Source organism: Desmodus rotundus, chromosome 3 (genome assembly GCF_022682495.2).
Source record: "Desmodus rotundus isolate HL8 chromosome 3, HLdesRot8A.1, whole genome shotgun sequence".
NCBI lineage: Eukaryota > Metazoa > Chordata > Mammalia > Chiroptera > Phyllostomidae > Desmodus > Desmodus rotundus.
Window position 1 is genome coordinate 159,734,372 of NC_071389.1, and position 14,992 is coordinate 159,749,363.

At 38.3% G+C, this 14,992-nt stretch overlaps 1 protein-coding gene across 3 annotated transcripts in view; it reads left to right on the forward strand.

Annotated features, from left to right (window-relative positions):
• Positions 1–14,992, forward strand: part of GXYLT1 (glucoside xylosyltransferase 1) — a 47,576-nt gene that overhangs the window by 3,190 nt on the left and 29,394 nt on the right. The window contains exons 1-2 of one of the 3 annotated variants that reach the window (XM_053921616.2): positions 2,789–3,019; positions 5,120–5,212. The exons of 1 other annotated variant lie outside the window; for it this stretch is intronic. In XM_053921616.2, coding sequence (XP_053777591.1) covers positions 3,003–3,019; positions 5,120–5,212 — 110 coding nt within the window. In that variant the 5' untranslated portion in view covers positions 2,789–3,002. Of the gene's footprint in view, positions 1–2,788; positions 3,020–5,119; positions 5,213–14,992 lie in introns of those variants that run through there. One more of the 3 variants, XM_053921613.1, reaches the window with a different exon arrangement.

Consider the following 14,992-nt stretch of genomic DNA (forward strand, 5'->3'; position numbering starts at 1 on the left):
CTATCCAGTATGGACAAACCGTATAAAGGTATTCAGCTTAAAGCAGTCATTATTAGTGGCTTCAGTATTTTTGCGAAAGAGTCATGTAACATTTTGTGACACTTTAGCTTCTCCGGGTGATTAATTTCTCATTTCACTGGCAGACCTTGACAGTGATTCTCAAGATCTCACCCTGTTGTGGCTGTACAGCACGCTGGTGATGGGGCATCCAGAAACACTAAGCATTTCAGTGATGCCATTTCTAGACTGTTCATGTCCTTTCTGTGATTGATTTTCACGTAGGGAGGTTGTCACCTCCTGCCCCTTTTCAGATCTGGTCAGGCCATCGAGTTATTTCTGCTGGGTCATGGGAACACTAGTGGGATACACTGAGATTTTAGAGTAAGGGTTTTTGGAGACACAGATTTCAGCTTTGCCACTTTGGCTGTGTTAAACTTGAACGCATCTCCTCATCAGACGTAAAAGCACCTTGATATTGGGTTGTTTATGAGAATTGAAATGAAATAACTTATATATTATGAAGTATGGTGCCTGGAATGATGAAATTGTAGCTAATATGGTGATGATTTTGATCATTTAAATTCTGAGGGGTTTTCCCCCAGTTTTTGTGCTCAGGCACAAATCCAGACTTGCTAAGCCCAAATGCCTGGCAGTGGGGGTCCAGGTTATTGCTACAAAACCAAAGATTGAGAACCAGTCTTTTAACTGAAAATGGTTGACCACTAAAAGCAGTAGGGTTTCAAGTAAAACCCTTCTGCTTTTAGTGGTGAAATTTTGTTTCTCTCTTCCCTGCAGTTATTTTTGAAGAAGAGAGGAGTTGGAGCAGTGAATAGTGAAGAAGGTTACTAAAGTCACCTTAATTAATCTCTGCTTTAAACAATTAAAAAAATATTACAGCTGACATTCAATATTGTTTTACATTAATTTCAGGTTTACAGCATAGTGGTTAGACATTCATATAATTTATGAAGTGATGATGCCCCAATAAGCCTGTTACCCACCTGGCACCGAACATGGTTATTATGGTGTTACTGACTGTAAGTCTTGTCTTTGTTGATGCAGAGGCATCTTACATAAAACCAGTGTTCTGCACTGTTGTTTTAGTTCATTGAAGATCATACTCCACATGGGTGTAAAGTGCTTAGCACAAGCCTGGCTAATAATTAACTAATTAAGATAATATTGTTCCATGTTTTTGAATGTGAAAGTGATGAGGCTAATGAGAAAATGTGCACTTCTGATTTAGAAATCCTGTTTTAAAACATGAAGATTATTATCAGTCGTACCTGTTGAAAGTACTCCCTCCCATGTTGACTTAAATATTTTTTGGTGTGTTATACCACGTGAAGTTTAAAATTCTTATGTATTCAGATAGGCAGTTTCTTCCTTTATCATTTTTACGTTTGTCATTCATAGGAGAATGTGATAACCAGAGGATTTTTCCCTCATTTTTTTTTCATTTAAAGCTTTAATCCAGTTTTTTTGGGGGGGATTGTTTGTAGGGGGTATACAGTGTGATGCCAACCTATTTTTGAAATGGTTAGATAATACTGTTCAGTGCCATTTGTGTGTAAGCAGTCCTCTTCCCACTGCCTGAGTATTCATGAAATTAGAGATTTGTGAAAGAAGAAACTAGGTATTAACTGAAGTTGTCTGGAGACAATTTTTAGTTGAAAAGGGGCGGCTCAGGCACGATCTTCACATAATGGTGCTGTGTGAGACTCGCGGGCATGGTCTGCTTTCCCAGCCGGACGCAGCTTTGCCTCTCCTGCAGGTTGCGCTGCAGGTTGTGCCTTGCGGTTGTGTTGTTGGCCTGTGCACCTCACCCAGGCTTCCACGTTCTCATGCTGGATATGCCTGGGCTTATCCCTGACTCTTGAGTGGTGCATGTTTTCACTAAAGCTTCATGGACATTTTGACGTGAAAAATACCTTTTTTCAGTTTAATTTAAAAGTATAAAAGACCTGTTGTCAGATTTAAGTAAACTTTAAGTTTTTAAAGAAAGCTTTGTAAGTTTGAGAACTGATATTGCGGTGAGCATTGGGTTAAATGCTCACTTTAATCTAGAGCATGAAATGTCTCTCAATTTTTGGAATATTTTTCAAGTACTGAAATTTTGGGGAATTTTATTTTTGGCCAGTTTTTTTAAACTTTTGAAATAAATATAAGTTCATAGGAAGTTGTTGAACACCCCATGTTCATTCAGTTTCCCTCAGTAGTAAAATCTTAACACAAACATAGTACAAGAACTCTATGTTGAGAGAGTGTGTGTATGTGTATGGATGTATGTGCGTGTGTATACATACACACACACACACAGTGCAATATTATAACCCCAGAATTTGGCATTGAACAACATAGATCAGTTTTCAGATACCACCAGTTTTGTGTGCACTCATCTGTATGTGTAGTTTTCTGCAATTTTATCACAGGTGTAAATGCATGTAACCACCCCGCAATCAAGATACAGAATTTTTTTATCACAACAAAGATTAAATTGCTTATAGACAAGCCAGCTAGAGCCAGAATCTTTAAACCATATGAAATTTGAGAATGAGCCACGGTAAAGTTTTGTTTCAATTTGATTCCCAGTGAAAAACTGCATTTATGGACTTGTCTGATTTTGGATGTCACTGTTTACTGAAGACATACCCACCTAGCTTAGCCTACAATTTTGCCCCTTTAAAAGTATTTAATAGGGTTACTACCTCTTTGAATGTTGTGTATCTAATATTCCATTTCTCACGGTTTTAAGCAGTAAAAGTGAAAGCAATTAATAACCAGAACTTGGATAAACTACCTTTACTTTTCCAGTATTAAGTTTCATTTTTTTTTTCTGGCTTGAAAGTACAAGTGTTATCTGTCCCCAGGTTAGTAACAGTTACTGTATGTAATGAAGTTCTACTTTGTATCTTAATTTTTAAAATGGATTTTTCGTAGGAGAATATAAATGTAGGAGATAAACTTGATGCCACCTTTTACCAACAACACCTCAGTGTTACATGATTTTCTTTAAAAAGTAAGTGGCATGTGTACTCACTAGTGCTTATGTTTTGTATTTTTGTTAAAGAAAGACAAAACACCTTCTATAAACTGTGTTTTCTGACATTATGTTAAAAAAAACTTCCCTAAAACTTGACTTTTTCCTTGCAGTTTCATGATCTAGCAATTCTACTTAAGGTATACATGGAAGAGGATTGAAACATACATTCACAGAAAATTGTGCATGAATAGTCGTGACAGCATTGTATATCATAGACAAAAATTGGAAAGTAACCCAAGTGTCTATCACTCGATGAATGGGTAAACAAAATAGGCATATTCATTCATAAAATGGAATATTTGGCCATGAAAAGGAATGAAGTGTACTGTTAAATGCTACAGTGGATGAACCTTGAAAATAAATCACACTCAAAAGGCCATGTATTACATGATTCCATTGATGTGAAATGCCCATAACAAGCAAATTTTTGGAGGCTGAAAATAGATTCGTGCTTGCTTAGGGCTGAGGGATTGAGGAGTGCAAGTTAAAGCAGAAAATGATATTATTACATACTTTCAAGAGAATTTTTATAGAAAAGTTTAATTCGGGAGTAATTTTCTTTTGAGACTTTACTTACCATTTCCATGTTCTACCATTGTACGGTTAGACACGAGGAGGTGGAATTCCCAGATTAGTTATCTCCTTCCTGGAACAAAGGTGCTCTTTAGGTTTGGTTTAAATAAATTGTGGATTTGTTGAAAGAAAGCAGTGATAGTGTCTGTCTCTGAAAGATGGAGATACTGTTTGAACAGGTTCGTTGTGAGGCTTAAATGGATGTGCAAGCCACTGAGCCTGTCTGTAATATGAAATGCAAGACTTAAAAACATACATAACCATGCCTTAGTGGGACATAAATTTTTGATCAAGTTGTATGTTTTACTGGTCTGCACGCAGTTTCTTTTTCTGACTTGCCAACCATTTATATTAAGATATGTTGACATTTTATGTTGTGTTTGAAAATGGTGTCCCTTTAAAGGAAAACCAGATTACAATGTAACTTTTTTTCCCCATTGATTTTAAAATGTAGACTTTGTAGTTTATTATGCAGTAGTATACACAATTACTTTAGGCAACATTTTAAAAACCACCAGGGCCAGACCCTGTTCTCAGGGATGCATTTAATAGGCCTGGTATGGTATGGGGGCATAGACATTTGTGAGAGGTATGATCAGAGTTCTTTGGGAATCTGGAGTTTCATAGACCTTTCATAAGTCGTAAGAAGAGCGACTTATAATTAATTGAATTCATAGTGAGAGAACAAAGCTACATGGTGATGGGATATGAGGTGACCAGGCTTAGTGCCTCGCCCTGAGTTCACACTTGCTTAATTTAATACTCGGGCCTCCACTGTAGTGAATTTCAAACTAGATTATTTTGAAAAAGAATAACAATGAAAAACATACTCTTTGTAACATGAGGCATTGTTTTATTTTTGCTCCAACCTGCAATCCAAGGAGAAAGAACACATTTGATCCTCCATTTAGCTTGTGTAATTTAGTGAAACTGAGATAGTATAGATAATGAAACTGAGCCACTGAATAGCAGTATGATTTCTAATTTTTTCAGTTTAAACACCATACAAGAAGCTTTGATTGAGGATTAATTTGGAAACATTTAAAGTACTTCTCTTACCTTCTTATCTGCATTTGTGGCATTTTAATTTTGCTTTAGGATAAGCGAATATTTTGTTTGGCTGAAATGAGTTTTATTCTAGGGGGAGGATGTGTAGCCCATGAAGGAAAATTTTAGAAGTATTCCCATATTTTCTGGGTCATCTGAGGAGGGGGTTTTAATATATTAAGAGAGTTCCTGACTAGGAAACTGGTTTCCAGTCTGTAGTATATTCTACCCTAAGGTTTAAAGTTCTACTTAAAATAATGTTACCCTAAGTAATGGAGAAATCAATTTTCAAAAATCCTTAGGTTACCATAGCAATATTGAATTTGCAAAATTGGATTTGCAGCTTTGTTTCTGTATAATAGAATAGTGAGCTTCTATGTTATTGAGTAAATTCCTTGTTAGTTTTAAACTGAAATACTCACATAGGACTCTATTTCTTCTGTCTTACTCTGTTAGGTGTAAAGATTTCTCTCTGTGTTTCTGGAATCCCTATTGGATGCTGCCCTCTGATGTTTGTGGAATGAACTGCTTTTGGGAAGCGGCTTTTAGGTAGGCACTTAATATTTAACTGGTAGATCAGTGTAGGTAAGATTAGATAGCAGATACATTTTTGATACTAAGTAGGATGTAAAAATGTTTATTTTCCTGTAATATAATAGTATCATACAAGTAAATGGTTTATTTTCTGATTAATTTTTCTATTTTTCCCACTTTGTACTTATCACTAATTTTTAGTACATACTGCATGTAAAATAACTTTTTTTAGATGTTATTATGGTAGATAAATCATTGTTCTTAGAATTTATATCCGATTTTAGGTAACAGGTGGTTTAAGACAGACTTACACTGACATTTCCAGGTATATATAAATATATATGACATTTATTTAATTTAAAGTTGGAATGCTAAAAAAACATTTTGTAGGTGAATGGTGACAACTGGGCAAGGATTATGCTGGTTATTAACAGAGAGATTGAATACTGGGGAGTGGGCGGATAGAGATAAGGGTGTAATGAAGGAGCAAATGATACGGCATTGTTTAGTGACCTTTCAAGTTACTGAATATTTTGGCTTTGTCCACCCCTCCGGATAAGGAAGGCATTGGATTGGCTGACCTCTTAGGTCCCTTTCCTGCTCTAACTTGCAGTGAAACAAGCAAGTATTGCTAGGAATGGGATATCAGCTTATTTCCCTGAGATAAGGACGGGAGAGTGAGGTACTAGCCTGAAACGCCCTTCCCAATATCAGCTTGTAATATTGAAAAGTTACTTCCCAAAAGTAACTTTTGAGAGTCACCTACTTTTACTGTGTTTTGTGACTCATTTAAATTTTAATTTTACTCATGTAATTTGCCAGGCATAGTGCCAGGTGCTGAGAACCAGACTGTGAGTCTGATGAATGTGGCTCCATCCTTCTGGAGCTTGCATTCTGACTGGATCTTCACACTAGTGGACCTGAGATTACAATAGAGGGTGCCGGACTGCAGCTGGGATGGTGGGAGTACAGGGTGTCATCAGGCAGGATCACCGGAAGGCATCTCAGGGCAGGCTTTGGGGAGGGAACCACGGACCCATGAACAGACTCGAGGGCAGGAGTTGGAGTAGTCCAGGTGGGAAGAGCTAATGCAGACTTTTAATCCGTATTAGTAGTATATATTTTAAAATTCTTATATTCCCAATACATTATGCCTTTCATGAACTACTGGAAGGGAATTGTTGAAATCAGGTATTTTAATTAAATTACATTGCTGTGGAAAAGATGGAGTGATTGAAATTCTAATATGGAGTCAGTCACATCAGGTTATTCAGATTTTTTTAAATGTTCTTATCCTTTTGGAAGACAGTCTTGCTCTTCAGCTCGTTCATAATTTTGGAGACTTGGGGCTCCATGATTTTCATTCTTGTAAATGTTCATTAATGAGTAGAGCATCGACAAGCACCACTTTGCTATCTCCAGGCTCGTGACATAGATCTCCGCCCTCTAGAAGCTGGGTAAGTTTAAAAACTTTCACATACTCTGATCTCTACAGCCCAGACCCTTCTGTAAGTTGTGGATGAGTAACAATGTCCCCTCCTCTACTGCAGGAGTGGCCAGGGAGTCGACCTCATCTGAATACTGGAGCCTCTGCTTTTTATGCCTTTTGTTTTGGCTTCTCCGGCTCATTATTTTGTTAATGCTTCCAAGTATTCCCAGAGCAATTACATGTGGATGAATATGTACTTGGGCTTTTTGCTTTCCTAAATTTGAGGTTTTGAAAGTTACACTTTAAAAAATATATATTTGTTGATTTTAGGGAAGGGGAGAGAGATACGTTAATTTGTTGTTCCTCTTATTTATGCGTTCTTTGGTTGGTTCTTGTGTGTGCCTACCAATGAGTGTAGACCCGTGTAGACCGGGGATTGAGCCCCTAACCAACTGAGCTGCATGGCCAGGGCCAAAATAGGCTTTTCGGTTATACTCTCCACTTGTAATATTGAATCCACTATATAGATCTGTAACCATTTTTGGTTCCTTACTTAGAACTCAGGATCCCTTACATTTACTCGTTCTCTTCAAATGTGCAGCCAAACCAGAATGTCCTGCAGTTGCCATATCGTTGTCACCCTCCTTTTCAGTGTCCACTCTAAGTAACACCTCATGTTTGCCTGACTCTGGGGGCTTGTCTTGTGTGCCCCGCCTCCTTCAGAGAAGAGAAGCTTCTTTGAACACCCCCTTTTCCATCCCCTTACCTGTCACATTTTGTCTGGCACCATTTTCCTCTTCCCAGGACTGTCTCAGCTTTTTCATTTTGAATTCTTTGTATAATTTTATTTTGAACAAAGCTTGTCTGGGGGTTCATTTTCTCCCAATTAATTTATTATACAATGAACATTGAATAACATAAAAAAAAAGAAAATTTGCCTCAGCACCCACCAGCAGTGCTTTCACCCTTGATGAGCGAGCGCGTCCTTTAGTTATCGTTTCTGCATCTACTACTGAGTCATCTTCTGACCAGCTGCTTCCCAGCAGCCTGTCAGAGTGCTCGGCCTCCTGGTTTTCCTGTCCTTGAGACGCAACGAAACACAAAATCCCCACAGAGGCTAGCTTTCAGTCTGCCCTTAGTCCTTCCGGCATTCTTGCGGACTGACTCTTTCTCTTCACCGGCCCGCTTCTTTTAAGAGTATCTGCTGGCTCTACCTCCTTCAGCCAGCCAGCCACCCAGCCCACCCTTCATCCCTCAGTCCACTGTGAGCAGCGCCTGCGGTCAGGGTTTGCCCGACTGCAAACCCCCCCTCACTGAAGTCACCCCACTGAAGTTGCCCCAGCCTCGGTGGTGTTCCTCCGGGCCTAGTCTTTCTTTTCTCGTCTGCTTGACACCGGTTGCTGTTTCCGCTTTCTTATTTGGACTCTGCCAGGCTCTGGCTCTGGAGACCGGAGTCCTCAGCTCTTTGATCTCTCTGCTCCTGGACTCCTTTCATTATTCCTGACTCCTAAACACTGAAATTCCTTAGGACTCTGCCCTTTTCTCTCCCCACCGAGGATACTCTGTTTCACTGATACCTGCAGTCCAGAGCTCTTCTCTGAGCGCCAGAACGGCACTTCCAGCTGCGCATTGGACGTTTTACCCTGCTGATGGAGATGCCTCGAGTACTGTTGTTCAGACCTGAAATCGTGGCCTAGCCTCCTCACACTTTCTATCCCTCGTCTGTAGTTGGGATCTTGGTTTATGACGGACTTTCTCATGTCAGTCCCCAGGGACTCTTCTACCTGCCTTCTTTCACAGTTGTTCCTTCCTGTTGCCTTCACTGCTGTTCTCATCACTTCTTAGGCAGCTGATGTGATCTCCCTTCCCTGCCCATGGCTCCTGCCTTCTGTGTGTCCTCTGTATTATTTACCTATTGCTGTGGTGGTTCTCAGTCTCCTTCTAGATACCACGTGGTGTTCAACATGTAAGCCCCACGCCCAGCACGGTGCTTGGCAACCAGTAAATAACTAATGATTTTCCCCAGCACTTTCTGACTAGCATAGATGTTTGTGTAGCAAGCTTCCTGAGCAATCTCATTTTTTTTCCATTTAAGCAGTTACCATGATTTCTGATGAAATATTTTTAAATTCTGTCTTTTCACAATAGGCTGGAAATTGTGTGAGGTCAGGATGCTGGCATTTCTGCTTATTCCCAATGTCTAGCACATAAAAAGAGTTCACATACTCACTAGAAAGAATGAATTATATCATTGAAATGTGTCCTGAAACTAATACGAGTTTAAGCCTGCTCCAGCATTGCGTGAATGTACCCGTGTCACCATAATCTTAGCATTATCGGGGGTTACAATTTTATCACATATTAGGGTAAAATGATGGCTTATTGCTAATTTATATTATTTGTTGAACGTATTTCCATATTTATTTAGCTTTTTAATCTTTTCTGTATTGATGTTACCTGTTGAGTTTTTAATATGTATTTTATGAACTCTTAGAATTATATATTTTGCTTTTGCCGTGGATTAGAAATATTTTCATAATTTGTTTCATTTAAAATTTTATTTAAAATTTTATCTTTTTATTGTGCAGTCTCTTAATTTTAGCATTATAAATATTGTTTTAATGTACTAATATTTCTATAACTTGAGCTTTTCAAAATTTTAATCTTTTTCTTTATTGTGGTAATTGATTTTCCACAATAAAGAATCAAACGTGAACTCATGAAAAAATAGTATTTAAAGAATACTTTACATGAGAAATTCCAATATAAACAAAATCAAACAGACAAGAAAACAGAACCGAAGTTCATGGAATCTATGGTTATAGATGAATTTAGTGTTACCTGTCTTCTCTTGAGTGGTCACATGCTATTCTAAGAAATATATTTTTACAGGTTATTTAAAATTATATTTTAGCAGTTAATATTTGTATTTAATGTAGAATTTTTAGATTTTATTTTTTTTGCCTGCATAACATTATGAAGAGTTTAAGTATTGTATTTTGTTTCAAAAGTGATTTTATGTACAACTCTTTAAAGTAGCTTTGCCTAGTATAATTCAGCACAATGTTTTTTTTTATAGTAAGAGGAAAAACATTTTTAAGTTCTACATTAAGGAAATATTAGTGTTTATAAAGATAGTTTTCCATTTTGTTGAACTACAAATTCTTTGGGTAATTGGTATCAGAAATTTAATTTGTTTAGTTTGACTTTACATATTTCATCATAGTGCCGATTCCTAGGCTAAATATTATACATTATTTTGTTTTATAGAGAGAATATTAGTTTAATAAAAGCCCAGAAGAACACACTGGAAGCTTTTCGTGCTGTCCAAATAAAAAAATAGAAGAAAAATTATATTTGACCCTTGAACAACATGGGGTGGAATTGTGCAGGTCCCGTTTTATGCAGGGTTTCTTTTTTCCCTCTTTTTCAGTAAATATGTACTATACTGTAAATGTATTAAGTGACTTTTCTTTCTCTAGCTTAGTTTATTGTCAGAATACAGTATGTAATACATATAACACACAAAATATGTGTAAATCAACTATTTTATCAGTAAGGGTTCTGGTCAACAGTAGGCTGTTATTAGTTAAGTGTTGCAGGAATTAAAAGGTATATATGGATTTTTGACTGCATGGGGTCCCCCCCCCCCCCAGCACCCACACTGTTCAAGGGTCAGCTGTATTGTGATTCTTTTATAGCAGTAATGTTGCTTAAAATAAGTCTATTTCTAAGGCTTAGCAATCTGTTAACAATGTTTATATTGGAATTTCTCATGTAAAATATTCTTTAAATACTACTTTTTCTGATTCCCCCTCTCAGCGTTTTATTTCTACAAGCTTCACATCTACGAAGTTTACAAAAACAGAGTAGCGAGCACACTACATACGCACGCTTCACTGATTTTACCTATTATTAGCATTGCATTTGCCACATTTGTTTTCTTGGACCATTTGAGAGACAGCTGCAGACATTCTTACACACGACTGGATACTTGTTCAGCCTGAGTTTTCTAAGAACAAGGACGTTCTCGAGTAAGTGTGCTATAATTTTTACTTCAGCTTATTTGATACTGGCAGACTATATATTCACATTAATATTTCCTATTTTCCTGTTAGTGAACTTTGTATCTTTTCCTCTCCATTCAGGATCCAGTCGGGGATCATACACTCACTGCATTCAGTTGATAGATCTCTTTAGTCTCCTTGACTCTAGAATATTTTCTCAGCCTTTTTGGGTGGGTATATCCTTCATAACTCAATATTTTTGTTTTGTTTTGTAGAGTATGCCTTTTATTTGGAGTTGCCTGTCGTCTCGTGGTTAGTTTCAGGAATTTTGGCAGGAATCCTGCTTACTAGATACTGCCTTCCTCTTTGGACCTGCTCTCAGGAGGCCTCTGATGGCATAAGTTTAACCTTATTGGTTAACACATTTTTTCATGTTTTTTAGGATGGTGATGGTACATTTCTATAATTTTTGTTTGTTTATTTTTATGGAATTTATTAGGGTGACATTGGTTCACAAAACTATACAAGTTTCAAGTATATAACTCAATAAAATATTGCCTGCATATTGCATCTTTCGCCCATTGTCACAAGCAGTGTCTATCACCGTCTCCATTTCTGCCCCTCTCCCTCCCTTGGTCCCCCTCCACCTACCTCCATCCCCTTTCCCTCTGGCTACCAGCACACTGTTGTCTGTGTCTTTGTGTTATGTGTATATGTTTTTTGGTTAATTCCTTTACCTTCTTTCATCTAGTCCCCTACCTGCCCTCTCTGCTAACAGCTGTTAAGTCTGTTCCATGTATCCATGCCTGTTTCTATTTTGTTTATCAGTTTATTTTGTGTATTAGATTCCACATATAAGTGAGATCATATGGTATTTGTCTTTCTCTGACTGGTTTATTTCATTTAGCATAATAATCTCCAGGTCCATCCATGCTATTGCAAAAGGTAAGATTACCTTCTTTTTTTTATGGCCGAGTAGTTTTCCATTATGTAAATGTATCATACCTTTTTTATCCACTCATGTACTGATGAGTGCTTGGGCTGTTTTCACATCTACACTTATAACAGTAGATTTATCCCCTTTGTAAGGTGTGGGGATAATAATTTGATACTCTGTGGTTTTAGCATCCATTAATCTTGTTCAAATCATCTACTATAATGGTGATTTTTTGTAATTCTGTTATTCTTTCTACATTTATTGATTGGTATTCATCTTCAAAGAAGAGTTTCACCTCCCCCTTATTCTTTGTTTAGTTACCATTTTAGACTCATGGGTCCATTTTTAAATCTAGTGAATTGCCACGCATTACTCTCATAATTCCTGTTCATGCTCAGGTTATGCTAAGTTTAGCCATGGGAGCCCTCAGGTATTATTTTTGAATTATCTGAAGTCTTTCTTCTAATCACGTATCTGTGGAAGATAGGTTTGACTTAAAAATGCCTTTTTGATAGGGGAACTCAAGATTTTAGCTGTAATTACAATTGGTAGGCTTAAGTGAATTAATGCATGTGGAAAGCTGTTATTTTAGGAACTGGAATACATGGCCCATGACCTACATGACTCCAGGAGGTCGACAAGCAAGTTAACCTTGGTGCCCCAGGGAGTCTGCAAGCAATCCCTGAGATGGTATCGGAGCCATTGTGTTCCAGAGAGGGAATGTCAGTGAAGCAAATAAAAAATTGTTGATCAGAAGATTAAGTACTAGGAAGGTACAAAGGTTGCTGGGATTGGAGTTCCCAGAGCTTCTAGGGATCTAGAGCTCAATAAAGGTGTTTCAAAAAAGAAAAAAACAGCTACTTCTGGTCAAGATGGGAGGTGTAGGTAAACACGGCTTGCCTCCTTGCACAACCACAGCAAAAATTAAAACTAAATTACAAAATAGCTCTCACCCAGAGTCGTCAGAAAATCAAGCTGTATGGAAGTTCAGGAACCAAGGAATTAAAGAAGTCACATTCATCCAGATGGGTAGAAGGGGTGGAGATGCAGAACGCATGGTTCCACCCACACCCATGTGTGGTGGATAAAAATCAGGAGGGATACATTGGGAGCGAAGGATCCTAGCCCCGCACCAGACCACATAGCCAAGTTTCCAGTGCCAGGAAGATAAGTCCCCATAACTTCTAGCTCCAAAAACAAGGGGAGGTTGGGGCAGCAGAAGAAACTGTGGGATTATCAGGCATCTCCTCTTAAAGGGCCTACAGTGGTTTTAGGACTTACAGGGACTCACTCCCTTTGGGCTCCAGCACTAGGGCAACACCTGGAAGGGCACCAGTGGTATATGGGGAGAAACTGAAATGTTGGGCATCTGGGCAAGTGCAAGGGGACTGCTTCCTCGCAGACAAAACTCCAGAGGCCAGGCAGCAGCCATTGTCCCACACAGAGCCACAGAGCGGTGACACCATAGTTGAGACTCCATCAACCTGGCTTACACAGGTTGCCCCACCCTGGAGATTATCTAAGCTCTGCCCTATCCAATTTATGGGTGGTCTTTTCTACGTTAGGCCACTCTACTAAGATAGGGAGTCGAAGCAGCTCTACGTAATACATAGAAACAAAACAGGGAGGCTGCCAAAATGAGGAGACAAAGAAATAAGGCCCAAATGAAAGAACAAATGAAAACTACAGAAATGGAGACAAGCAATCTATCAAATGGAGAGTTCAAAACACTGGTTATTAGGATGCTCAAGGAACTCATTGGGTACTTGAGCAGCATAAAAAGGACCCAGGCAGAAATGAAGGTTACACTAAGTCATAGGTGGCAAACCCAAGGCCCATGGACCAAATCCAGCCCTCCACCTTGTTTTATCCAGCCTGGCACCTTGTTTTTATTTGACGGCAGCACCGAGCTCTCACTGAACTGTTAAGGAGTAGTTATATTTATACAGTCCTAAAATTACATTTGGCACTTTGAAGGCAACCATGAGGCTGATGTGGCACCCGGTGAAAATGAGTTTGACACCCCTGCACTAAGTGAAATACAAATCAACAGGTAAACAACAATAGAGTGGATGAAGCTGAGAATGAAATCAATGATTTGAAACATATGGATGAAAAAAAAACCAACTAATCAGAACAACAAGAAGAAAAAAAGAATCCAAAAAAAATGAGGCTAGGGTAAGGAGCTTCTGGGACAACTTCAAATGTACCAACATTTGAATCATAGGATGCTGGAAGGAGGAGAGGAAGAGCAAGACATTGAAAACTTACTTGAAAAAATAATGAAAGAAAGCTTCCCTAATTTGGAGAAGGAAATAGACATACAAGTCCAGGAAACACAGAGAGTCCCAAACAATGTGAATGCAAAGAGGACCACACCAAGACACATCATAATTAAAATGCTAAAGGTTAAAGATACAGAGAGAATCTTAAAAGCAGCAAGAGAAAAGCATAGAGATACCTACAAAGGAGTTCCCATAAGGCTCTCAGCTGATTTCTCAAAAGAAACTTTGCAGGCTAGAACTGGCAAGAAGTATTCAAAGTGATGAAAAGCAAGGACCTACAACATAGGTTACTCTATCCTGCAAAGCTATCATTTAGAATTGAAGGGCAGATAAAGTGCTTCCCAGATAAGGTAAAGGAGTTTATTATCACCAAGCCATTATTACATGAAATGTTAAAGGGGCTTATTCAAGAAAAAGAAGATCAAAACTATGAACATTAAAATAGCAATAAATTCACAATTATCAACAATTGAATCTAAAAAACTAAGCAAACGAGCAGAATAGAAATAGAATCATAAATATGGAGGTCATTTGGCGGGTTATAAGTTAGGAGGGGGAAGGAGGAAAACGGGGAAAAAGATGCAAGGATTAAGAAGTACAGATGGGTAGGTACAGAATAGATGGGGTTGTTAAGAACAGTATAGGAAATGGAATAGCTGGGGAACTTACATGCATGACCCGTGGACATGATCTTGGGGGGAGGGTGGTGTTGCTGGAGGGAGTAAGGGGTACTGGGTGGAGGAGGGCAAAGGGGGAAAATTGAGACAACTTTATTAATAGCATAGTCAATAGAATATATTTTTTTAAAAAAAGAAATACTAGGAAAATAAAATTGCTGCTGGACTACAACTCTTATCTGATAAACCTTTTCCCGTACCCTTTACCTATCCTTTCTTCTCCTTAGAAAAAGGTAGGCTTGGGATAAGATGTTAAGATGGTTTTTAGTGTCCTTAACCCACTGTCTTCTCAGATCACTGGCATCTGGATAAAGTGCCCATAAAGATTCAATCCTTGTCTGTATTTATTGGTTCTGGTAGTGACAGGCAGCACGAATGCCGACTTTTCTGGTTTCGTTTTCAAATGACATTTCTTTAAATCCACAGGGCCATTCCTCTTATCTACGCTGTGGTTAAAATG